The sequence below is a fragment of the Ochotona curzoniae genome, unplaced genomic scaffold, assembly GCF_017591425.1.
Source record: "Ochotona curzoniae isolate NIBS_2020 unplaced genomic scaffold, NIBS_Ocur_1.0 contig_2599, whole genome shotgun sequence".
Lineage (NCBI taxonomy): Eukaryota > Metazoa > Chordata > Mammalia > Lagomorpha > Ochotonidae > Ochotona > Ochotona curzoniae.
In genome coordinates this window covers 6,535,864-6,561,080 of record NW_024465520.1, presented here as the reverse complement: position 1 = coordinate 6,561,080, position 25,217 = coordinate 6,535,864, and the positions used below count along the sequence as shown (strand labels likewise).

General features: G+C 44.7%; 1 protein-coding gene and 1 non-coding gene across 2 annotated transcripts in view; one reads left to right on the top strand and one right to left on the bottom strand.

Annotated features, from left to right (window-relative positions):
- The first annotated feature begins 3,022 nt into the window (after positions 1-3,022).
- ANKUB1 (ankyrin repeat and ubiquitin domain containing 1) overlaps positions 3,023-25,217 on the top strand; it is a 33,929-nt gene continuing 11,734 nt past the window's right edge. Inside the window, exons 1-4 of the mRNA XM_040974917.1 lie at positions 3,023-3,112; positions 5,523-5,666; positions 12,348-12,564; positions 24,056-24,170. Of these exons, the coding sequence (XP_040830851.1) occupies positions 3,023-3,112; positions 5,523-5,666; positions 12,348-12,564; positions 24,056-24,170 (566 nt within the window). The remainder of the gene's footprint in view (positions 3,113-5,522; positions 5,667-12,347; positions 12,565-24,055; positions 24,171-25,217) is intronic.
- Positions 18,067-18,203, bottom strand: LOC121152772. Its single transcript, XR_005883306.1, has one exon. It is a non-coding gene; the product is annotated as a U4 spliceosomal RNA (small nuclear RNA).

The window sequence follows — 25,217 nt, the reverse complement described above, 5'->3', positions numbered from 1 at the left end:
AGCAATTCTTTAATGGCATCATTTTAAGCAGGGCACATATTCCAAAGACAACTTGTACTTCAACGCCCAAAAATACAAATGTCTACCTCAGGAAGCTCCACATGATTGGTTGTGATGCCTTTAAGCATTTAAACTTCCTCGACAGCTTCAATTTTAAGTGGAATTCTCTGGAAACAGATTCAGACAGGAATGCAGATGCGAGTCGATTACAGGCAGAGCACTCTTCAAGAAATACAGCAAGTGAGAATGTTCAGCAGGATGAGAAAAAAAGCACACAGTGACACTGTCGGTAAAATGCAGTCATGGCTTGATTTATTAGGATTCTCTGCTGAGCTGTCTCCCTTGAAATAATAGAGTGGGTCATTGGTAGTCCCTTAAAAGTTAGTCATTGAGGGCCCAGTGCAATAGCCTAGCAGTTGGAGTCTTGCACCAGGATCCCATATGGGTGCCAATTCTGATCCCGGCAGCCCCACTCTCCATCCAACTCCCCTCTTGTAGCTTGGGAAGGCAGTTGAAAACAGCCCAGGGTCTTAGGACCCTGCACCCATGTGGGAGACCCGGAAGAGGATCCTTGCTCCTGGCTTCGGACCAGCTCAGCTTTGGCTGATGCAGCCACTTGGGGAGTGAATCAATGGACAGAAGATTTTCTTCTCTGTCTCTCCTCTTCTCTGAATGTCTGACTTTGCAATGAAAATAAAATAAATATATATATATATATATTTTAAAAGAAGTTAGTCATTGAGAAGGCGGCCAAGATTTTATGGCAAAGAGTTCAAACCAACTGATGGAAATTCCTTAGGGAAGAGAGTACAGCTATGAGCCTTGAGCAATGAACAGTCACGGTTGTGGGAAGGGAGCAGGGTAGGACTCACAGGACATCAAAGCATCAACTACTGCTTTCTATCAAAATGGTGAACACACAAGAAGATACTATTATATTGCCACACATTTGAAATACATGAGACAAAGAGTTTAGCATTTTTAAAAAGGTTTACTTATTTATTTGGAGGGTGGAGTTACAGAGAGAGAGAGAGATTGGTATTCTGTTTTTTTTTTAAGATATATTTGTTTTTATTAGAATATCAGATATACAGAGAGAAAGAGACAGAGATCTTCCACCCGCTAGTTCATTCTCCAAGTGGCCACATTGGCTGGAGATGAAACAATCCAAAGCCAGGAGCCAGAAGCTCCTTCCAGGTCTCCCATGCAGGTTCAGAGTTCCAAAGACCTGGACCATCCTCCACTGCTTTCCAGTCCAGAAAAAGGGAGCTGGAAGGGAAGAGGAACAGCCAGAACACAATCCATTGCCCATATGGGATCCTGGCACTTGGAGGTTGAGGATTAGTCAACTAAGCCATCGCACTGGGCCCAAGATTGGCTTTCCATTTACTGGCTCACTCCCCAAACGGCCTCAATGACCAGAGCTGGGCCTGTCTGGAATCAGGAGATTGATCTGGGTTTCCCATGTTGGTGCAGGGGCTATTGAAGCACATCAGCCAAGACTCAAACCAGTGCCCAAATCTAATGCCAGCGTCACTACAGTGCTCGCCACAAGACTTAGGGATATGATCAGGACCCCAAGCCTATACATTGTAAATTCCTGTCTCTTGCTTTCTGTTTTGTATCACTGCTAGCTCCCAATCATGTACTTGTTCACTGTCACGTAGCTTTTTGATTCTTTTACTATAAAAACCCAATGATTATTTTATCTGGGGCTCTTCTTACTTAAGGCAAGAGGTTGCTCCTTGGACTAGACAATAAAATCATCTCACTCACCTTTGAGTCTTACTTGGATTCCTCGATCCCAGTCATCCAGCATTGTAGCATAGTGGGTAAAGCCACTGGCTGTGACACTGGCGTCTTATATGTGCACTGGTTAGAGTCCTGGCTGCTGGGAGATCCAGATGAGGCTCTTAGCTCCTGGCTTTGGTTGGCTCCAGTCCTGGCCATTGCATCCACCTGGGGAGTGAATCAATGGATAAAGACCTTTTTCTCTCTTTCATTCTCTCTATATGATTTTTTAATAAATAAGAACAATTTTTAACATAAAAATAAATGCAATGTAGGAATAATGCTCTAGGAGATATTTGAGGAAGAAGGCAATTTAATGTCTATGAAATTATGATCAGACATAAAGCATTAATCCAGGTGCATTTCAGAGAATAATCTTAGAATTAAGTTCCAGCGAAATGCTCTCTACAATCTCCAGTAATGGCGCTCAAAAGCTTCACTCAGTGATTGAGTGGGGTTTAGAACGCTTCCCAACACCAAGGGAAGCAGATAACAATGAGAAATTGTTCTAAATAACATAAAGGCAATGTCTAGCAGAAATGCCAGTTAAACTGTGTTGCTGCCCAGCGGATTCCATTGTAGACATGGGGAGGGAGAGCCACAGAGTCATTTGCCTACACGTCGGTCTCCCTGGTGCGAGTGGGTATTGTTCGGCATCCTGCGGCAGGATTAGAAGTATTGCCAGGGAACAAATACACAAAGTTGTTATGGAAACCAGAATTCTTGGGCTCTGAGTTATTTACAGAGAACTTTCAGGATTACCACATTCAATAAAACCAGCCCTGTTTTGTTTTACCCTAGACCAGCACATTTCAATCTAAGATCTATTCGAAGGGGTTTTTCAACCAGCTACACTTCGGTAAATAGGAACTTAAGAGTCAGTGGATCATGGTCACCTCACATACTTAGCATTTTGTGTGTCATATCCGTTGCTTGTTCACACTTGCCTCAACCATTGTCAAGTTCACTAATTTCCGTAATAGAAGAAGGTAGCTGGTATGCTTTCTGCAAAGAGCGAGCTGCTGTCTCTTTTGCCCGGTGCTGCAGGGCTGTGGGCTTCGGCTTTTCACCTTTTCTCAACTCACTTTTGAAGTTACACAGTAGGAGCTAATTGTGGCCATCAGCTTTGCCCTTATGGTGAATCAGAATTTTTCCAGCAAGCTACTAGGACCTTTGCGAGGACAGCTTTTGCTTTTTGTGTTTGTTTTCTGTTTTGGAAGGCCATTGCACAATGAGGATTTTCATAGCCTTTGAGGGATCTTTTGAACCATTCGATGTTTCGGCAGATGCAACGGTGGAGACTGTGAAGTTGATGATAAAGGTATGTCCAATGAGCCCGGCTCACTGAGATGTGTAGGAATTCTAACGGTACAGTGCAATTTGAAACAAAGCCAGAATGGCCAGCTAACAAGAACCTAAAACACATGGAAGATACTATTGTTTAAATTGCAGATTGTTAAAACAGTAACTCTTGAGACATTCGGCAGGAAAGGAAATGGAACCAAAAATTCTCGGGGGTGGGGGAAGAATTTCACTTCTCTTTAGCGAATTTGTGGATTTTGCATGGGTCAAGTGGTGTTACTTCCATTTTACATAAGAGAACAAAAGCAAGATAGGAACTTTAGGTTATATTGATGGAATGTGCCAGGCATCCCATACATGCTTTGTTTGAACCCAAGGACTTTAAAGACAGACACTTCTCAGAACCTGTGGGTTACAGCTCCATTTTTCACTCAGAGAAAACTGAAGGCATGCGAAGGGAGCCTGTGTCGGCACAGGACAAAACTGGTGCAGTATTTTCCTGTAAGTTTCTTACAAATATTTACTCTAAAATGAACAATTAAGTCAAGGGATCAAATACATCAAATATTTAACCTAGAGCTGCTCACTCCCATTTGCTAAGAAGCATTAGTGAGTCACAGACAATATTTAGCAAATGACTGAAATCTAGAAATTTTCCGACACACGACTCTAAATCATGGGGACCTTAGCGAGTCTGATAAAGTCTATGAACTCCTCAAAATGTCCTTAAAGGTATAAAATATAATACATGTGACAAAAAGGAAATCCTATGTCAGAGTGCTGGGTTGAGTCTCAGCTACTCTGCTTGTGATCCAGCTCCCTGATAATTCACTCATGACAGCAGTGGAAGATGACACAAGTGCTCGGGGCTCTGCTACCCACATGAGAGACCCAGGAGGAGTTTCAATTTCCTGGCTTTGGCCAGGAGTTGATTGGGAGTGAATCAGAAGATCTTTCTGGGCTCAGCGCAATGGCCTAGTGACTAAAGTCCTTGCCTCACACACCCCGGATCCCATATGGGCACCAGTTCCTGTCTCTGCTGCTCCACTTTCCTTCTTGCTGCCCGATTGTGGCACGGGAAAGCAGTAGAGGACAGTCCAAAGCCTTGGAACACTGTACCCATGTGGGAGACCTGGAAGAAGCTCCTGGCTCCTGGCTTAGGATCAGCTCAGCTCTAGCTATAGCCATTTGAAGAGTGAACCAGTGGATGGAAAAGCTTTGTCTCTGTCTTTCCTGCCTTTCCAGTAGAAATGAATAAATCTTATTAAAAATTTTTTTCTCTCCTCTTTCTAAATAGGAGAGACATTTTAAAAATAAAAATGAATGAACATAAGAAAAGATGCCATTAAAAATATATCTAGGGGCCGGTGCAACAGCTGAACTGGCTAATCCTTCCCTTGCAAGCTCTGGAATTTCACATGGATGCTAGTTCATGTCCCAGCTGCTCCACTTCCCATCCAGCCTCCTGTTTATGGCCTGGGAAAGTAGTAGAGGAGGTCCCAAGTCCTTGGGTCCCTGCACCCACGTGGGAGACCTGGAAAAAAACTCCTGATCCTTGCCTCAGCTCAGGTCCAGCCATTGTGGCCATTGGGGGAGTGAATCACTGGATCGAAGATCTTTCTCTCTGACTCTCCTTCTCTCTGTAAATCTGCATTTTCAATAAAAATAAATAAATCTTTAAAAATAGATTAATTAGTAAAAATATATACTAAAATAATTGGGGTTCTACTAACAAGTTCCAACAGTAACTACTGAATTTTCAAAGTAATGGCAAATATAAAGAATATTTTGAGCTGACTGAAACAAGTGTCATGTGAAAACATCTGTGACCTCTTTGCTGAAAAAGTCGTAGGGCTAGCTGGTAACTGCTGCTATAGGCTCTTGCCAAGAACCTTTTATATTTTTCTATTGGAATCATATTAACTCTTGGGGGAGTCTAAAGTTAAGAAATTCTCTATTTTTCTTTTAAGACTTGTTTTTACTTTTATTAGAAAGGCAGATTTACAGAGAGAAGAAGTTACAGAGAGAAAGATCTGTCTATTGCTGGTTCACTCCCCAATCAGCCACAAAAGCTGGAGTTGAACCGATCTGAAGCCAGGAGCCAGGAGCTTCTGGGTCTCCCACGTGGATACAGGGTCCCAAGGCTTTGAGCTATCTTCTATTGCTTTCCCAGAGAAGCAGGGAGCTGGGTGGAAAAATGGAGCAGCCAGGACACGAACTGGTGCCCATATGAAATTCTGCTGTGTATCAGGGCAAGGGTTTAGCCACTTGGCCATCGTGACAGGCCCAAGAAATTCTTTGTAACACTACTTCTCTTTTGTGTCAAACCATTATAGTACTAAGAGGAAATAGTGTACAGAGAGAGATTGCATATCTTTGGGAGTAATGCTGAAGTGTCCTGTTTCCCTGGTGTGCTGTTGCCTTTGAAGGATCACTTCCACATTCCCCTCTCTGAAGACAAGCAAGGCACGCGGTATCTGGAGCTCATGTATGCTGGAGCCGCTCTGAAGGACAGCTGGAGCCTGGCTGACATCGGAGTGTCTTTCTGTTCAACTCTCAAATGCTCTGTCAAGGTACAATGGTCAGAATAACATGTTTCCAAGATGTCTGTCATAGTTTCAATGAAGTGATGGATAAGTCAGTCAAAATAATTCCCTAATTGAGAGGTTCGCCATCTCCTGGAAAAATTTCTGGATAAACTCTCCTTAGCTTTTGATTTGTTTTTCCACTGGACAAATCTCTCAAAGAATGTAAGAGCTGTTGTACTCATGTAGATATGTGACGCTATGTCAATTTCTTGACCTTAGATGAAAATTTGGGCCTCAAGGAACTTACAAAACACATATCCTCTGTCAAATGGGGAACCAATCTTCTCACACTTGGCATTTTAGGAAGTTTTATGGTGGTCAGCCTTAGTTCCTTATTTTTTATCACGTAGTTTTATTTATTTGGAAGGCAGAGGCATATAGAGACTAATGGGCAACCATCTGCCAGCAGCAGAGGGAACCAGGCCAGGCTGAAGTTCAGAACTGGAAGTTCAGTGCAAGCCTTCCATGCAGACAGGGACCCCAAAATGTAGTCCATCACCTATGGCCTCACAGAGTGTTCATTAATAGAAAATTGGATCAGAAGCAAAGCTGAGGGGCTAGCACCGTGGCATAGTAAGCTAAGCCCCTGCCTGCAGCACTGGTATCTCATATGGGTACCTTTTTGTGTCCTGGATACTTCACTTCTGATCCAGCTCTCTGCCTACAGCCTGGGAAAGCAGTGGAAGATAGCCCAAGTCTTTGATCTCCTGCACATATTTGGAAGACCAGGAAGAAGCTCCTGGCACCTAGCTCTGGTCATTGCAGTCATTTGGGGAGTAAACTAGCAGGTAGAAGACCTTTCTCTCTCTCTCTCTCTCTCTCCTTCTCTCTATAATTCTGCCTTTTATATAAAGATTTTTAAAATAAATAAATCTTTAAAAAAGAAAGAAGTGGAGCTGGGCTCAAACCAAGTCACTCCAATATGAAATGTAGACATTCCAAGTGGTGTCTATATCAATATTTCAGCAGCTAACTAGGTGAGTGTTCAAAAGGAATAGACCAAATGTATCAAGAAAAATCACAGAATCATAAACATTATGTTGCAGAGTCTGCCCCACAGATTCCTCTAGTACCGCACTGCCGGAGGGGGTGAGCCTGCTGCCTGCCATCCAGTCTCCTAGCACGCAGGAGACAAACAGATGGACAGGGGTTCTGTCTAAGCAGTTCTGATTTATTGGGGAAGTACAAGTTCTTATATAGCGTAACGGATAGCCTCAGGCCAGGAATCCCAGGAGGGGAGAAACTAGGAGCCAATTACCAGGAGCATGGCTGCTGAAGCCACCTCCCATAGGCCAAGGGATAGGTGAGTGAGATGGCCATGGCCAATCAGTCTTTCTTTGAAACAACGTGACCCCTGGTTCATGCCCAGGGCTCTGTCCTTGGCCGCCATCTTGCCCGCCACCTGTTACCCAGTTAGTCACCATCTTGTTGACTTAGTGACCTCTTTGCCCCTGAGCCCCACTTTATATGATCCTGCTTAGGTAAGCAAAAGATCATTTTATACATGCTTTTATATATTTTATGAGCAATTATGCAAGGTTCAGTTGGTTGGGAGAATTTGATGACTGATCTCCCAACCAACTGAACCTTGCATAATTGCTCATAAAATGGTTTCCATCCCAACTCAGTTTACGTTTCAGTTAGATAATGAAACAGTCTACACTATCTGAAAGTCTACACTGTTTGCCAAAATGGCCTTACAGTGGCTGGCATGTGGCATAACACATTAAACTACCACCTGAGAAGCTGGCATCTCCTAAGAGCAGAGGTTCTTCCAATCTAACTCCCTGCCAACAGCCTGGTAATGCAGTGGATGAGGTCCGAGCACGTGGGTCCCTGCCACTCACGTGGGAGACCTGGAAGATGTTCCTAACTCCTGGCTTCAGCCTTGCTCCACAGTGGCTGTTGCAGATGGAAGATCTCCCTCTCTATGTCTCACCAGCTCTGTGTGTAATACTTTCAAAATAAGCAATACATAATTTTCAAAGTGGGCTAACCACAACTACCTCAAGAAAGCATCCCACATCTCAAAGAACGTGGTCATACCTGCTCTACATGGCTTGGTCTGTTTCAGCTGAGTGCTTATTTCCAACTCACTTGTCATTGCTTTATAATATAATATATATCCATACAGACTTTGTCAGAACGGGTCCTCTTTATACTTAACTATGCTACTTTGTGCAAGTAAGCTCTGTTGGCTGAGAATCCCACAGCTGGTGTCTCTTATTTTGGTACAACTTGGAAATATAATGTGAACCAAAGATTTATGTAGAGTTCAAACACTTGGCTCTGGTAGGAGGTTTTCCTTTTTCAAAAGATACCAGCAGACACCTGCAATGAAATAAACCCAAGATAAATATGAAAAAAAAAGGAAAGATATTGGTTAAATGCAGTGATAATCTACCCTTAGGGGCATTTTAAAGTAGTTCATCCATTTCCCAGTGTCCACATCGTTTCTTTAGCGGTGATTTAGACAGATTTGGAGAAGTGAATGGAGGGATGACAGAATAGTGGGGAGGTGTAGCAGGTGTGACAGGCTAATACTCTACCTGTGGCACTGGCATTCCATATGGGCACTGGTTTAAGTCCCAGCTGCTTCACTTCCAGTCTGGTTCTCTGTTACTGTGCCTGAAAAAGCAGTGGAGGATGACCCCAAACTTTGGATCCCTGCACCGACCTGGGAGACCTGGAAAAAGTTCCTGGTTCCTGGCTTCAGATCAGTTCAGCTCTAGCCACCATAGTCAAATTCTCTGCTAAACGGATGGGAGATCTACCTCTGTTTGTCTCTCCCCTCTCTCTTTGTAACTCTGACTTTTAAGCAAAATAAATAAACTTTAAAAAAATAATAAGAAGAAGCCTGGGCAGGGGGAGAACAAATACTAACCTTTGCATCCTTGCAAAAGAACTACAGAGGAATCAGAAACATTTTCTATGGCATGCATCTCTGACTTTCATTAGCACAGATATCAGCCCTGCCTGTTCAGGGCTATGCTGTTATACTTCACTGTGTTTCAATATACTATGGCATTTGACATTTTTTTTAAAAAGCCAATATTTTTCGGGAGTGAAAACAGAACCAACCCAGCAATTACAACCACCAGCTGATTGGAGCGATGGACTGTGCCTGGCCCTGTACTTGTTAGCACATACAAGAAGTTTCTTTGGAGATCTTCCTAATCTAAACGCTGGACTCAGAACCCTAACGAAGAAAAGAGAGAAGACAGAACAGGTCAACCAACCATCTCAGCTATGATGGACTATGTCAATCAGTGGATTTTTCAAAGACCTCATAGTGCTTGGAGTGGCAAGATTGACAGCAATTCATAACTGTTGCAATATCAAAACCACTCGAGCAAGAACCTCAGAGCATGCCCTACACCCGGGACTTGGGGAGGGTGGGAAATTGGGTGGGCCTTCTCCCTCAATACCCCCCTTTTAAACACGAAGGTAACAATATGGAAAACATACTAATATTATCCACTTTCCTGTAGCCCTTGAACCTTCTTACTCTAACTAAGTATGTAAAGAATATCAAAATAAATTTTATTAATAATAAAAAAAAGCCAATATTTTTATCTGGCATGCAGAGATATTATTATTTTTTACAGTTCATACTTATTTACCCAACGACAGAGCAATAGAGAGGGGCAGGAGGAGGAAAAGAGAGGGGGAACCTCCATTCACTGGTGCATTCCCCAAATGGCTACAACAGGCAGATCTGGGCTGAGCCAAAGCCAGGAGACAGGAACTGCCTTCTGTCTGTCACAGGTGTGGCAAACCTTGAGCCACCATCTGCTGCATCCCAAGGACATTAGCAGGAAGCTGTATCAGACACGGAGCAGCTGGGATTCAAACCAACACTCCAATGTGTGATTCCAGTATTGTAGCAATGCTTAACCCACTGTGCTACAACACCAGATCCAGATACTATCACTTTTATCCTATGATACTGAGGATACCACTGCCTGAGTCTTACTGTTGTCATCTAGTGCCTACAACAACACCAACATACAGCAGGTGCACAGATGACTGATAAAAGGCTTAAAGGACAAAGTATTAAAATAAACCAAAGGTATATGAGAAATTTATGAAGGCATCGCATTGGAATTCATTCACTTAAACAGGGCCTAGCATGGTAGCCTTAGCCTGGAGTGGTAGCTTAACGTCTAAAGTCCTTGCCTTGCATGCACCGGGATCACATATGGCACCAGTTCGTGCCCCGGCAGCTCTGCTCCTCATCCAGCTCTCTGCTTATGGCATTGGAAAGCAGTAGAAGATGGCCCAAAGCCTTGGGACCCTGTACTCATGTGCAAGACAGGGAAATGGTTTGGGACTCAGCTCAGCTCCAGCCATAGCAGTCACTTGGAGAGTGAACCAGCAAATAGAAAACCGTCCTCTCAGACCCTGTTCCTCTTTGCAAATCTGACTTTCAAATTAAAATAAATAAATAAATATTTTAAAATAGCATTATTGGGCCTGGCACAGTGGCCTAGCTGCTAAAGTCCTCGCCTTGAACATGCCGGGATCCCACATGGACGCCAGTTCTGATCCTGGTGGCCCTGCTTCCCATCCAGCTCCCTGCTTGTAGCCTGGGAACGAGGATGGCCCAAAGCCTTGGATTTTGCACCTGTGTGGGAGACCTGGAAGAGGTTCCAGGCTCCTGGCTTTGGACCGGCTCAGCACCGGCCGTTGGGGTCACTTGGGGAATGAATCATAAGACAGAAGATTTTCCTCTCTGTTTTTCCTTCTCTCTGCATATCTGACTTTGCAATAAAACATAAATAAATCTTTAAAAATAGCATTATTTCTCCTTTTTTGCTCATTCTGAAATAATTGGGACACATTTCTGCTTATTTGGTGCCATAACTCCAAAGCGGCCATATATATTTACAAAAAGCAGAACTGGAGAAAAAAAATCACAGCAGTGTTCAAGACCTCTGCCAACTTCTGCTTTCTTGCAGTTTAACTTTTCCTATCTTATTGTTCATGTTACTGTACATCTTTACAGTGAGTTTGCATCTGTTTCTCAAAGGCAAAAGTAGTTATTATTGAAAAGTATGATACCTCGTGTGCATCGCTTACTGCGGTGTCTTCGTGTGCAAAGATATAAATTTTGCAGCCTAGCAATCAGAGGTACGCTGGTGAGGGAAAGTGGGAAAGGGAGGAAGAGGGGGCAAGAGGCGCAGAGACTGCTACAGGGCCCACAGAGAACCTGCAGGCCTGTTGGAGGGAGCCCACAGCCTGGGACATTCAGTGGGCACGTACACTGACATTGGCCAAGCCAATAAAAGGCCATTGAAGAAGAATGCTACTGTCCTGAATTGATAAAAAGAGGAAATAAAAAGGAAGTTTTCATTTTTGTTAAGAGAATGCAAATTATCTTTTTTCCCCAACTCCTTCCCCTTTCTGCCATGTGTTTCTTCACCAAACTGTGTGTATATGTGTGATTTATTTACTTATTTGTTTAATAATTTGAAAGTTAGAGTTACAGAAAGAGAGAGACCAAGAGGGAAAGACCTTGCATCTGCTGATGCACTTGCCAGTGGATGGGACTGGACCAGCACTGGGCCAAGCCGAGGTCAGGAGCCAGGAGCTTCTTCTGGGTCTCCCGCGTAGATGGCAGGGGCCCAAACTCTTGGGCCATTTTTACTGCTTTTCTCAAGCATATTAACAGGGAGCTGGATCAGAAGTGGAGCCGCTGGGACTGTATCAGGCACCCACATGAGATGCTGGCATTACAGACTGCGGCTTAGTCCACCATGTCATAATGCCAGCCTCTTATGTTTTTAATTTGCATCTGGCTTGATTAAACTGTTGATTACAGAAGGATACGTATTTGCTCCAACTTTCCATCTTTACTTCAAATATCTCAGTTCCATTTCCTTTCCTGTTTAGGTCGTAAAATAAAAGGAACAAAACTTTACGTCTTCAGTATTTCCCCTTTTAAATAATAAAAGCAAGAACAAGTGGTTGCCGTGGTTTTCTTCTAAGTCAAACTGCAAAGATAACGAAGAGCTACAATGATAAACAGTGACTCCTTCCCAGAGATCCAAGGTATCGCCTGGTTAACGTGCAACACAATGGAGGCGTGTTTTCTAACTAATGCCTCCATCAGTACAGCACGGATCTTCACAGTCAGCTCAGCGTGGCTGGGCATGCAGAAAAGAGTAAAAAAGCCTTACTGATGCAGCCCGACTTCACTGACAGCACAGGCTCCTCTCTTTGGAAAAGAACAAGTCTCAGACCAGAAACCACAACCCGGGCCTGGCGTGGTAGCCTAGCAGCTAAAGTCCTTGCCTTGCATGTGCCAGGATCCCATATGGGCACCGGTTCTAATCCCGGCAGCCCCCACTTCCCATCCAGCTCCCTGCTTGTGGCCTGGGAAAGCAGTCGAGGATGGCCCAAAGCCTTGGGATCCTGCACTTGCATGGAAACCTGGAAGAGGCTCCTGGCTCCTGGCTTTGGATGGGCTCAGAACCGGCTGTTGTGGCCATTTGGGAGTGAATCATCGATTGGAAGATCTTCCTCTCTATCCCTCCTCCTCTCTGTATATGACTTTTTAATAAAAATAAACAAATCTCGCTTTAAAAAAAGGAGAAAGAAGCCATCATCTGTCCTTTGTCCCAGCCTTTAGCCAATGAATTCCCTCCTCTTCTCTCCTGTCAGGAAGAAGACAAACCTGCTCTCTACGTGTTCAATGCTGTCACACAGGAGACAATGGCAATAATAGAGAGCACATCCCTTCTTGGTAAAAAAGTGTGTGATCTGAGAACACTGGTCACTCTGAGATGTGGCTTCCCCGTGAGTGTTTACTGCCTCCGGACCCCAGAGGGCGTCGAGCTGTATGACTGCAACTCCCTGGGAGACTACGGGATCGAACTCGGTACAGCCACAGGCTGGGTATCAGCCACTCTCAGCCCTGGGGGGTCTCTGATAACACTTTTTCCTTGATGTGTTTCATTTGAAAGACAACAGAAGAGCCTCCCATCCTCTGGTGTGTGCAATGGCTAGAGCTGGGCTGGGGTTGAACTCAGGAGTCAGAAATGCAAGTTTCCCATATGGGTGGCAGGCACCTAACTCCTTGTACTGTCCACTGCTGCTTTCCAAGGTGTACATCAGCAGGAAGTGGAAAGCAGAAACCCAGCAAGGACCTCGGGTCCTCTGATGTGGGATGCGGAGGGCTCGGGCAGTGTCTGCTTTGGTTTTTGTTTTTAAGGAATTGACTAATACATTAGATTCTCAGGGCCATACTACACATGCATACTGCAACCCAATTTTGAGGTTAATATGATATTAAGCACAAAGAGAACAGATTCATAGAATTCTAAGAATTGAATGATACTCGCCTTCTTCCCTCTCTCCTTTCTTCATCCTTTATTTCCTCCCTTCTTCTTAATGTTTGAAATAGCATATTTTTAGATAACATATTTCCAATTTACAATACAGCCAAAGGCTTAATGCTTCACTAAATAAAGAGCTCAACAAGTAAAAAGAAAAAAAAGTTCAGCAGGAACACAGGCAAAGGCTATGAAGAGCCATCAAATCAGATGGCTGTTTCACTCATACATGGTAAATGTTTAAGTAATCAGGATAATTAAAACTAAAGTAGTGTATCTACATATATTAGCTATCACAGAGAACAGAAAGCATGATAGTTTTATTTTCAGGTCTGTCTTATTTCACTTAGCACAATGTCTCCTATTGCATCCCATTTTTTTTTTCAAATATTAGGATTTCATTTTTAAGGTTAAGTAATATTTCATTGCATATAAATCACAGTATTTTTATCCACTCACCAGCTGATAGAAAACCAGGTTTGATCCATATTTTATTTTTCAAGAAGATTGATTTATTCATTTACTTCAAAGGCAAAAGTACAGGGTGGTTGGGGAGGAAGAGAGAGGGAGAGAGAGACAGAGAGAGAGAGATCCATCTTCTGGCTCACTCCACAAATGGATACAATAGTCGGGGCTTGACTGGCCTAAACCTGGAGTCCAGAACTCCATGTGGGCCTCCCATGTGGGTAGCACAGGTCCAAGGACGTGGGCCATGGTCCAGTGCTTTCCCAGATGCACTACAGGAAGCTGAACTGGAAGTGAACGTACTCTGGTTTCTCTTCACATAGTATGAATCTTTTACCAAAGGAAGTGAAGCGGCCAGACTCAAAGCAGCCCTCATATGCAAGGCCAGCATTGCTACTGCTCGTTTCACCTGTGTACCATAACGGCCCCTGGATCCATATCTTAGCTTTCAGAAGTATGGAAGTAGAGGTAATTCATATGCTGATCTCATTTCCTTTGGATATATTCCCAGGAGCAGAAAAGCTGGGCCACTTGATGCGTTTATTTTTAGTGTTCTAAGTAATCACCCTACTGTTTCCCATGAACTGATGTACTAGCATCTACTGCTACCACTGGGTATTGCGATACCTTTTTCTTCACATCATTGCCCAACCAGTGTCTTTACTGTTGTGTTTCATGGCTGCATCTATGATAGAGAGAATAGAAATAAAGATTTTTACATGTAATCTCTTACCTTGGTTGATTGGTTAAAGTGCCTGATACATTAGTATGTGTAATATCAGAAATATCAGAAATAATTAAATATAAGAGATGAAAGGATGTGCAGTGTAAGTCTCCCTCCCTTTTTTGACCCTCAAGCACTCAGCTGCCCCTCCCTGGGCAATCGTTGGCACTAAAAAGATTTACAATCAAGAGTATTTCTAAACTGAGTTGCAACAAATGCATGAATATTTTCTCTGTAAACATAGTGTAGATAAGGGCCCAGCACGGAGGTTCAGTGGTTAAGGTTCTTGCCTTGTGCACCCCAGGATCCCATATGGTCACCTGTTCTAATCCCGGCAGACCTGCTTCCCATCCAGCTCCCTGCTTGTGGCCTGGGAAAGCAGTCCAGGACGGCTGCGTGGGAGACCCGGAAGAGGCTCCTAGCTTCTGGCTTCGGATCGGTGCAGCTCTGGCTTTGCGGTCACTTGGGAAGTCAGCCATCGGAAGGAAGATCTTCCTCTCTGTTTCTCCTCCTCTATGTACATCTACCTTTCCAATAAAAATAAATAAATCTTTTTTAAAAAATTAGTGTAGATATAACCCTAGCCACTTGCTTCTCAGGTCTGAGTCTATAACTAAGAAATAAGAAATCTGCCAGGTCTCATTCTCAGATCAGAACTTACTAATAACTTCAGAATGAAAGAGCCAAACACAGATCTCTTTGTTTGCAAAATACATTCCATGCATGTACATGTGCAAGTGCAAGCACACGTTCTCTCCTCTCCTCTTCAATGCAAATGAAAGCATTTCATACCCACTGTTCTGAACCTTCCATATGCAATCACATTTGATATTCTGCCAGTTGTGCTGAAACAACTGTTTAAATTTGTCTGAAGCCTGCACTGTGCAGACTGAAGAGCTGCCATGGTGACTGGCGTGTTCACTGACACAGCACGCCTCTCTCTGGTGACTGCACTTCCCTGTCATGTCTGTTGCAGCCACATGTCAGCCAGAGAAGCTCAGAACTGACCAGCTGCCAGGGCTGTCTCACCCAGGGTGGATCTCAGAGAGGAGACTGCTGGAGGGACTGAGTGTTGCTCACAGTCACGCAGCTTGAGTGCCGGTCCCCCACTGCGTCTGTAGAGTGGGATCCGAGGACTCCCAGTATACGCGTGGGCTTTGAAGGCACATCTACGCAGTTCGGTTGTTAGAGAACCACTAGATTTCCACTTACTGATATATACATCTCCTGAATATCACATTGGCATTAAACTACATGGTTTTTTTTTTTAATTTATTTTTATCGGAAAGTTAGACATACAGAGAGGAGGAGAGACAGTGAGAAAGATCTTCTGTCCACTGGCCACAATGGCCAGAGCTGAGCTGATTCAAAGCCAGGAGCCAGGAGTGTCTTGTGGGTCTCCCACATGGGCACAGGATCCTAAGGCTTTGGACTGTCTTCAATTGCTTTCCCCGGTCATGAGCAGTGAGCTTGATGGGAAGTGGGGCCACCAGGACATGAACCAACATCCATACTGGATCCCAGCACGTGCAAGGCAAGGATTTTAGCCACCATGCTATCGCACACCAGGCCCCTTCATTTTTTTTAAAAAAAAAGAGTTATTTGTTTTTTTATTGCAAAGTCAGATATACACAGAGGAGGAGAAACAGAGAGGAAGGTCTTCCGTCCGATGATTCACTCCCCAAGTGACCACATTGGCTGGTGCTGAGCCGATCTGAAGCCAGGAGCCTGGAATCTCCTCCAGGTCTCCCACACGGGTGAAGGGTCCCAAGGCTTTGGGCCGTCCTTGACTCCTTTCCCAGGCCACAAGCAGGGAGCTGGATGGGAAGTGGAGCTGCCGGGATTAGAACCTGGCCCATATGGGATCCTGGGGCGTTCAAGGCGAGGACTTTAGCTGCTAGGCCACCTCTCCGGGCCCCCCTTCATGTTATTTTAAATTGAGTTTCTCAAAAGTTTGCTATTGATTATTGCTCCTGATTTGAATTATAAGAATTGTTCTAGAATTTGTCCCTAGAGCACTCCTCTGTAACAGGCACACCTGATCTGGAGGCTTGCAGGAGGCCGGGTCCTGCATGGAGCAGGATGGGAAGCTACATAAGGAAGTACTCTAGTCACATTTGTCCCCAAGCAACCAATAATCTAGTATCTAACAAGACACAAACAAAACTAGAATCCACTCTGGATGACTGTTCTTCAGGCCTATACAGCTCAGACATGGCACATTATAGCTGTAAGAGAATTTCAACAGGTTGGCCCAACCCCAGCTTTCATAGATTAAAACAAAACAAAGCAAAAAACCTCTTTCTGAATGGCTACATAACTTGCTCAAAATGTTTCAAGGAAAACACACCAACCTCTTCAAATGATTTCCTGAGATTGAGAATATTAAGGTATGAAGAGTTTTCATGTAAAATTTAGGGCCCAAGCATGAGCTGAGTAGGCTGCTCTGACCACCGAGAGAGCCCAAGCAGGGCAAGAGGGAAGGAGGACACGTGGCCTGCTCCACGCCCTTCCCCCAAGCACAGCTGCCTTTCCCGCAGCAGACTCCCCACCTTTCTTAAAACCGGACGTTGAAGGAATTCTGGGTTGGCATGTCTTCTGATCTCCCCTTTCCAGGTAATGAGGAATCTTTGCTGCTACCAAGAGCTAAACCTTGACCCCTTCTCTAAACGCAAGGGGAAATGGAAGGGGTTTGGTGTTGCAGTCCCCAAGATGAAAATTAAAGATTGGAGGAGCCTAGCCGCCACACCTACATGCTTATCTTGAAATTTACACAGCTGCCTCTGCCCTCAGTCTCACAGTCAAGGCACAGACACTAGACTCGTGTTCTCAGATACAATACAGTAAGCCAGCTCAGTGCAGGCTGCAGCACTGAAGGAAAGCACGGTACAAGAACTCGGCATCATTGGCAAGGAGGAGAGGAGGACATTCCAGGGAACCAGGCCAGGAGAAAAGCACAGGTCCCAGGCTCACAGCCCTTGGCTTAACCCAGGAAGCAACGGAGAAAGGAGCCTGGCCCAGAGCCTGGGGCACACAGGTGGGGGCAGATTGAGCAGAGCCAGAGGTGGGAGGAGCAATATGCGGGGTGTGGAAGAGAAGTGTGGTGTGAAATACAGAAAGGCAACAGGACAGGCTGGAGGCAGAATGATAAACAACCGAGAATTTTACTGATCCTGACATTAAGCCTTTCTACTAGCAATGGAAAAGACAAATCTGAGACTGAAGTGATTGGACGTCATGCGGGATTCCATTTATGAAAATGGAAGCAGAGAGCCCGGCAGGGTGGTCTAGTGGCTAAATGCTCACCTTGCAACTTCTGGAATCCCATATGGGCGCCAGTTGGTGGCCTTGCTGCTCCACTTCCCATCCAGCCCTGGGCTGGCCTGGGAGAGCGGTCGAGGACGGCCCAAAGCCTTAGGACCCTGTATTCAACAGGGGGATCTGGGGGAGGCCTCTGGCTTCGGGTGAGCTCAGCTCTGACCATTGTGGCCATTTGGGGAATGAACCAGCAACTGATCTTTCTTTCCTAATCTTCTTTGTACATCTACCTTTCCTATAAAAATAAATAAATTTTAAAAAGAAAAGAAAATGGAAGTATAAAAGCTCAGACGGGAAGGAAGCTGGGCAAAGCAGTATTGCTTTGCATATGAGAAGAGTCAGAGTTCTGTTTGTTTCTGAGTGGCAGAGAGACAGACAGACCCAGAGCAACTCCCAACAACTTCTAGGCTTACTCCCTAAATACTTGCAGGAGTTGGGGTTGGACTGGACCAGGCTGAAGCTCAAATCCTAGAACTTAATTCAGGCATCAACCTCTTGAGCCTTCTCTTGCTATTTCCCATGATAAGCATTGGCAAGAAGCTGGCATAGCGAGCAAAGCCAGGCTTAGAATCCAGCAGCTCTATTAGGAGATGCAGGCATCTTGGAAAATCTTTCAATTAGCAATAACCGCGCCTCAGATAAACCTCATTGGCTATGATACTGCCACTGCGCAAAGCTGAGATGCAGGCATCTTAACCAGTGGTTTAACCTGGCCTCATGCCCACCCACATTCCTCTTTTAAGTTACTCAGTTTGTCATTAGGGGCAAAGGTGTAAGAACAACCAAGATCATCTAATTTTCCCCAAGGACAAACTTGGAGCTAGGGTTGGAGTGAGAAGTTAGGCTGGGAGCTACTTAATAGGCATCCCACCCACACAGGAGGCTCTCTCTGGAGAAAGATTACCGAGAGTCCAAGGGTTGTACGCAGGAGCCTGAGAGCAAGGTAAGCAGAGGACCAGAGAATGAGACGCGGGAGCTGTCAGAGCCAGCAGGGGATTTGAAACTTGGCCTAAGTATCACTGCCAGATGAGAAAAAAAAAAAAAAAAAATTGCTGATAAAACGATGAAAGTAATCCTGAGCGGGGGAAATAAAACCTTTTAATGTGGTTTAATGGCCACTAGCGGGCTCAGAGAGAACAGTTTTAATACAGTAGGGGGAGACAGACAGATGCAAAGGATTAAGGAGATAAAAAATTGAGGGGTAAAGCAGTTTTTTGGGGTGGAACATTTGCAGACTAATCAAAAACCTGTGAATCTAAAAATATCCTAGTATTTCTGATTTTGTGACTTGAACCTTAGTAGCACATCAAATAGGCCCAGTACATACATACTTTCTTGTGTCTCCAATTACAGCATGTCTGTCTGTGTCTGCCAGTATAGCGTGTCAGTTAATACAGCAAGTCTGTCTACACAGCGTGCCTGCCTGTGCAGTGTGTGCCTGAATAGTTTCCACTTTAGCTTCTGCTTTCTCTTGCTCGCCTACATGCTTATTGGTTTGTTATTCTTTCTATATTTTATAGAAAATCTCATGAACGTTCTGGAATTATCAAATGACTTTTCTTTGCGGAATATCTGTTGATACACATTCCCGGCCAGGCTGAGCTGGCGCCAGGTCAGCAAAGGCCCTGATATGTGGGCTTGCTCCAGGGCCCCCTGACCAGCCCTGCAGGACAATGGAGACCCGCTGTTCCATAATCGTTTCTTTGACTGATGAGAAAATTGAGGCTCAGGGAAGTTGCCTAACTTGGACAAGGTCATACTGCCAATAAATGATAATCATACACATGGGGTTGGATTCTTCTAACAATTGATACTGACAAGTCTTGATTGATTCCCTCTAAGTCCTGAACAATATTTATTTCTGGGGGAAGCCAGATACATAGTTTTCACATTCAGGAACAAAACTTCCAAATCAGATAGGCAGAAAATGACTCTGGGATTTAAATGAGAAATCTGGGATGTTGGGAGATTCAAATGGAAATAAGTGGCATTTGCTTATTGCTTCCATCTGCCTCCCTGTGTGGCCTGGGCACAACACCTGGATATAAATCCAGGCAGATGGAAGGCAAACCCAGGTTTTGGAAGATCTGAATGCAAAATTAAAAATAGAAAATGATGGGGTCAGGATAATAGTATAGTCGGTAAAACTGCTGTTTACAGTGTTGGCATATGGTATGGGAATCAGTTCGAATCCCAGATGCTCCACTTCCGATCCAGGTCCCTGCTAATGGGCCTGGGAACGCAGTGGAAGACATCCCAAGAGCTTGGGGCCTTGCATTTACATGGGAGACCTGGAAAAAGCACCAGGCTTTCAAGATGCCAGCCCCATTGTGGCCTTCTGGGGAGTGAACTGGTAGATGTAAGACACCTCTCTCTTCTCTCTCTCTCTGTAACTTTACATTTCAAATAAATAAACTTTTAGAAAATGAAAAGTTAAAAGGTCATGTAGAAAGGCGACATCAAGCTTAAGTCTCATTAGTTTTGCATTCTTCCCAGTAATAGGTTTTAATTATATTTTCTGGAGCAATAGCATTTTTCAAGTAAATTTCTTCTTTCTAACATATTAAAGTTAGTGAAGGAATATTATACGTGATAATGAAGACATTATAAATCAGTAGTAATGGAGGGGTTATTTAGTTACTTAATGGCTTACTTGCTTAGAAATGTCCTAGATTGGAGCTAATGATGTGGCACAGTAGGTTAACCCTCCCCCTGTGGCACTGGCATCCCAAATGGATGTCAGATCTAATCTTGGCTGATCCACTTCTGATCCAGCTCCCTGATAATAACCTAGGAAAGCAGTGGAGGATGACCTAGTGCTTGCGTCCCTGCATTCATGTGAAACACCCAAAAGAAGCGCCATGCTGCTATAGTCATTTCCACCCAACTCTGACCATTGTGGTCATTTGGGGAATGAACCAGCAAATGAAAGATCTCTCCTCTCTCTCTTACTCTTCTCTCTATGCTGTAACTCTTTCAAATAAAAATAATTTTTAAAAAATATTTATTTATTTTTATTGGAAAATCAGATATACAGAGAGGAGGAGAGACAGAGAGGAAGATCTTCCATCCACTGATTCACTCCCCAAATGGCCGCAATGGCTAGAGCTGAGCCAATCTGAAGCCAGGAGCCAGAAATCTCCTCCAGGTCTCCCACACGGGTGAAGGGTCCCAAGGCTTTGGGCCGTCCTCGACTGCTTTCCCAGGCCACAAGCAGGGAGCTGGATGGGAAATGGAGCTGCCAGGATTAGAACCGGTACCCAGATCAGAGGCATGCAAGGTGAGGACCTTAACCATTTTGCTATCACGCCGGGCCCTAAATAAAAATAATTTTAAAAATAAGGAAATTCCCTAAATCTGCAGAAGTTGAACAATAAGAGAAAAGTATCTTTGTTCCTTGAGAAATTGGGACTGCTTCACTACGGGAACTGAGTCAGTTGCAATATTTGTAAATGTACCAAGAGACCGGGAATTAAAGCAGAGTAGAATCCAGAGTCTGCTGGAGGTACCCTACTGAAGCTAACAAAGACTGAGCCGGACAGCTGAACCACCGAGGCTAGTAACCACCAAGGGAAGGACAGAGAACCAGTAAGTCCCGCTGATGGAAGAGAGTGCAGCAGGCAGCGCGTGCAGAAGGCAGAGGGTGGTCCCCAGGGAGCCACTGGCCGTTGTAGATGGAATCTGGCCCTACAGAAATGCCTTACCTACCTTGCCTGCTCATCCGACTCTCCTGCCAGGGGTCTAGCTGTGCACCTGGGAAAAAGGAAGGCCGCACGGAGAGGCCTCCCTGGGCTTCCTTCCTCAGTCTATTCCTACCAGGAACTACCTTTTCTGTCCAGTCACATTTCTACCTGCTTGTCCATTCTCCATCAAACCTAACTCTGGGTCTCTGGGTTTTCGTTTCTGAAGTCTCTTGTGTCACACTAATAAATGTGCCGTGCTTTTCTCTTGTTAACCTGCCTTTTGCTACACAAGTGTCGGGCAGGAGCCTTGTGATGGATAAGGAAAGACAGTCACATTGTGCTCTTACATTAAATATAATAATATATAATTTTTACTTATTTTATATTTATGTTACATTTATAGCTTAATGTGATAATTATATTTATATAATCATTATTTGCATAATACTAATAAGTATTAATTACTTTCAGCTGTGTGAGCTCTAATTGGGAAATATAGAGAGATGGAGTCGTTTATTGGTAGGGACAGAAAATGCAAGTTGCCATGAAGTAGGGTTGAGTCATGTAAATCAAGCTGTGTGCATGCCCAAGTTGGGACAGGACAGAAACCAGAAACAAGCAGGGGCAACCTGTCAGTCAACAGAGGGGGAGAAGACACACACAGTGGCGCAAGCGGAAGACAGAGAAATCCTGGAGCACTTGAGAAAGTCGAGGAATGGCCCGTCTGAGATGGTCATACCGTATCTGGTCATTCGCTCCACTTGACAAGGGCCTCATGGCAACTCAAAGGTGTAAGGAAAACTGGACTCATAAGACTAGACTAGGCACGATTCTGAGCTCTTCGTTGATGTTTGTACCCAGCAGTTGCAAAGCAGCAATTAGCTTCAACAAGAGTTTCCAAGCGTCTCCTGAAGGCTGAGGAGAAGCCCTTTAAGCCATGCGGGGAGGTAAGGAGAAGGTGCCATCAAGGAGGGCTGTCGGCAGAGAGTGATGCCAGCGTTGCATCCTAAACAACAAGTTGAAAAGTGTGAGAAAAGAGTGCAGATAATTGAGACAGGATGGACACCAGGAGAGGAATCCAAAGCCAGAAACAGCTTGGTGTACACAGAGAAGTACAAGCCAGGCTGCTGAGTGAGGAGGGCGGCACGTGGGCAGTGGGGATTTGGGAAGCTGGGCAGGACATTCAACAATAGCTTACTGAGCATCCACTTTGAGCCAAAGAGAGTGGGCACAGCGGCAACATCCCTCTCCTGCTGAAGCATGCTATTCAGCCGTGGCGGCAAGGACCTTCAAGCAAATAAACTGCTTAAATAGAAATAGCAACTACACAGTGAAAGAAAGCAGGGAAAGGCAATGAAGCCTGGTCAGGAACGCTGGTTTAGATATTTGGTCAGAATAGGAGATGACATGTGAGCAGAGAATTACACAAAGATAGAGAGAAGCTGTTGAGAATTTTTCAAAGCAGATTTAGGCAAAAAGTTATCTAGGCTAGAAACAATGCAGAACTGGTCGAGACGGAGGCAAGGAAGCAGAGTTCTAAAACACGGATGAGATAAACTGGTCTCACCTATGTTTAGATATAGGGTATGACAAAACGACAGCAATGAAGAACAAGACCTAGCTTAGGGAGAAGGGAAGACAGGTGGTCCACTGACTACGACAAAGGGCAAGGAGAAGAGCAGGCTGGGGAGCAAGAATCGTTTGGAATGATGGAGGCCAGAGTACAGGTCCCTGGTTGGGAGTACTCCTGGGGGAGCGGAGGTCTGGCCTGGAGATCTGGATTTGGGTTTAAGTGGCACCTTTAGCTGAGATTGCCCACAGTCAACTGTTGGCCAGTGACCTGGTGCCAGGCCATGTGGCAAGTCCTGAGGGAAATCACTTTTTAATGGGGACAGGGAAAAACATCTCCAAATAAATAAAACGATTGCAAGTGCTGATGATAGGATCTATGCAGAAAAAAAGGCCATGAGATAGAAAAACAGAAGTGGGTAGGGGTAGTTGCAGAGAATACTTAGCCAGGAGGTGCCCTCTGCAAGGACACGCTGTATGAAGCAAAAGCTGAATATACATAGGACACTGTTTTGCAAAAAAATTTGCATAAGGACCTCTTCACGCAAAAGAACTAGGAAGTCCCTTAGTCCTGGGATGGGAACAGACTTGGTGTGTCTGAGAGACGAATGAGAAGTTGAAGTAAGCAGAACAGGAAGCGTGAACTGGGTGGACACAGACAGGGAGGAGTTGGGTTTGATCCCAGCAGTGTGTACAGAAGAGAACAGAAAGTTATGTGAGCAATGCCAGAAAACAGCCTGTGGGCAAAGTAAATGTGGCATCCAGGAAGCTGGGCAAGGCTGGACTTCCAAGAAGCAGGTATTCCACTGGCCAGCAGCAGTGACTTGGGCTTATGTTCCCAACACAGAGCAGCCTCTGTTTGCTGTGGCTTCCTGGAAAGCATCCTCCAGTCCTTCAGAGCGTGCTTACATGCCTTAGGGCCCCGAGAAGGCCACCTGCCCTGCCACCACTCCCCGATTCCTTCTTCCAATGGAATGCCTCTAGTTTCCATCATAATACACTGTCTGCATTAAATCAATGTCCTCAGAACTGTTTTAAGATAGCTGCCAAAAACATTTCAGCATTACTACAACCACTGAGCAGATGAGAAAACAGCAGGGGACAGAAACTAAGCAGCTTCTCCAAGCCAACCAGAGCGGAAGCTGGAAATAGCTTCCGGGCTTGCCTTTCATTTGGCATCTACGTAGCTCTGCTTGGGGGGAGCTGTCATTAGCAGTTTGATGGATAGACAATTGCAGTGATGGATGGAAACCTTAAACTGCTTCTTCTGATCCCCAGGCACCACACTTCGCTTGGACGTCTGGGATGGATGGAAGGAATTTCTGATGGGTTGCCTCCTTGGACAAAAAATGAAAGTCGAGCGCTATCTAGCAAAAGAAGAACCAGTGCTGAAGTATGTGAGAGGAGGCAAATGCTACATTCATTTCAGTAATTTAAAAACTCATTTGTTGGACCATGAGCCTGAAATTCACCATGCAGCTGATGGTGGTCCCATGCTAGTTCTCGTTAACATGTCTCCGTCAGATGTTATCAGTAACATTTGATAAAGCAGGACAGAGGGATATAGGTGGGGCTGAGAGCCCTTGGTGATGGGCTGCAATTCAGGTTGGTAATCTTTTTTTTTTTTAAAGATTTATTTTTATTAATTTTTATTGGAAAGGCGGATATACAGAGAGGAGAGATAGAGAGGAAGATCTTCAGTCCGATGATTCACTCCCCAAGTGAGTGCTACGGCCGGTACTTCGCCGATCTGAACCCAGGAACTAGGAACTTCTTCCAGGTCTCCCACACATGGGTGCAGGGTCCCAAAGCTTTGGGCCATCCTCGACTGCTTTCCTGGGCCACAGGCAGGGAGCTGGATGGGAAGCAGGGCTGCCGGGATTAGAATCGGCGCCCATATGGGATCCCGGGCGTGCAAGGCTAGGACCTTAACCACTTGCGCCACTGCGCCGGGCCCTAGGTTGGTAATCTTGAAAAATCACCTAATGAAGTGGGTGACTTTGTGTTTAGTTTGCTGTCCAACTTATACCAGTTAAAGGTTGTCATAACAGAGTAAGTACTTTGCCTTCCTCACATTCAGTTATTCTAAAAATAAGAGCACCTACAGATCGCCACGTTCCTAGGCTCTTTTCTTCTTTTCTTCTTTTTTTTTTGTTTTAATGTAAAATTTTATTTTTATTTTGACAATCTCTACATAGTTAATTAGGGTAAGAAGGTTCAAGGGCTACAGGAAAGTGGATAATACTAGTATGTTTTCCATATTGTTACCTTCATGTTTAAAGGGGGTATTAAGGGAGAAGGCCCACCCAATTTCCCACCCTCCCCAGGTCCCAGATGTAGGGCATGCTCTGAGGTTCTTGCTCAAGTGGTTTTGATATTGCAACAGTTATGAATTGCTGTCTATCTTGCCACTCCAAGCACTATGAGGTCTTTGAAAAAT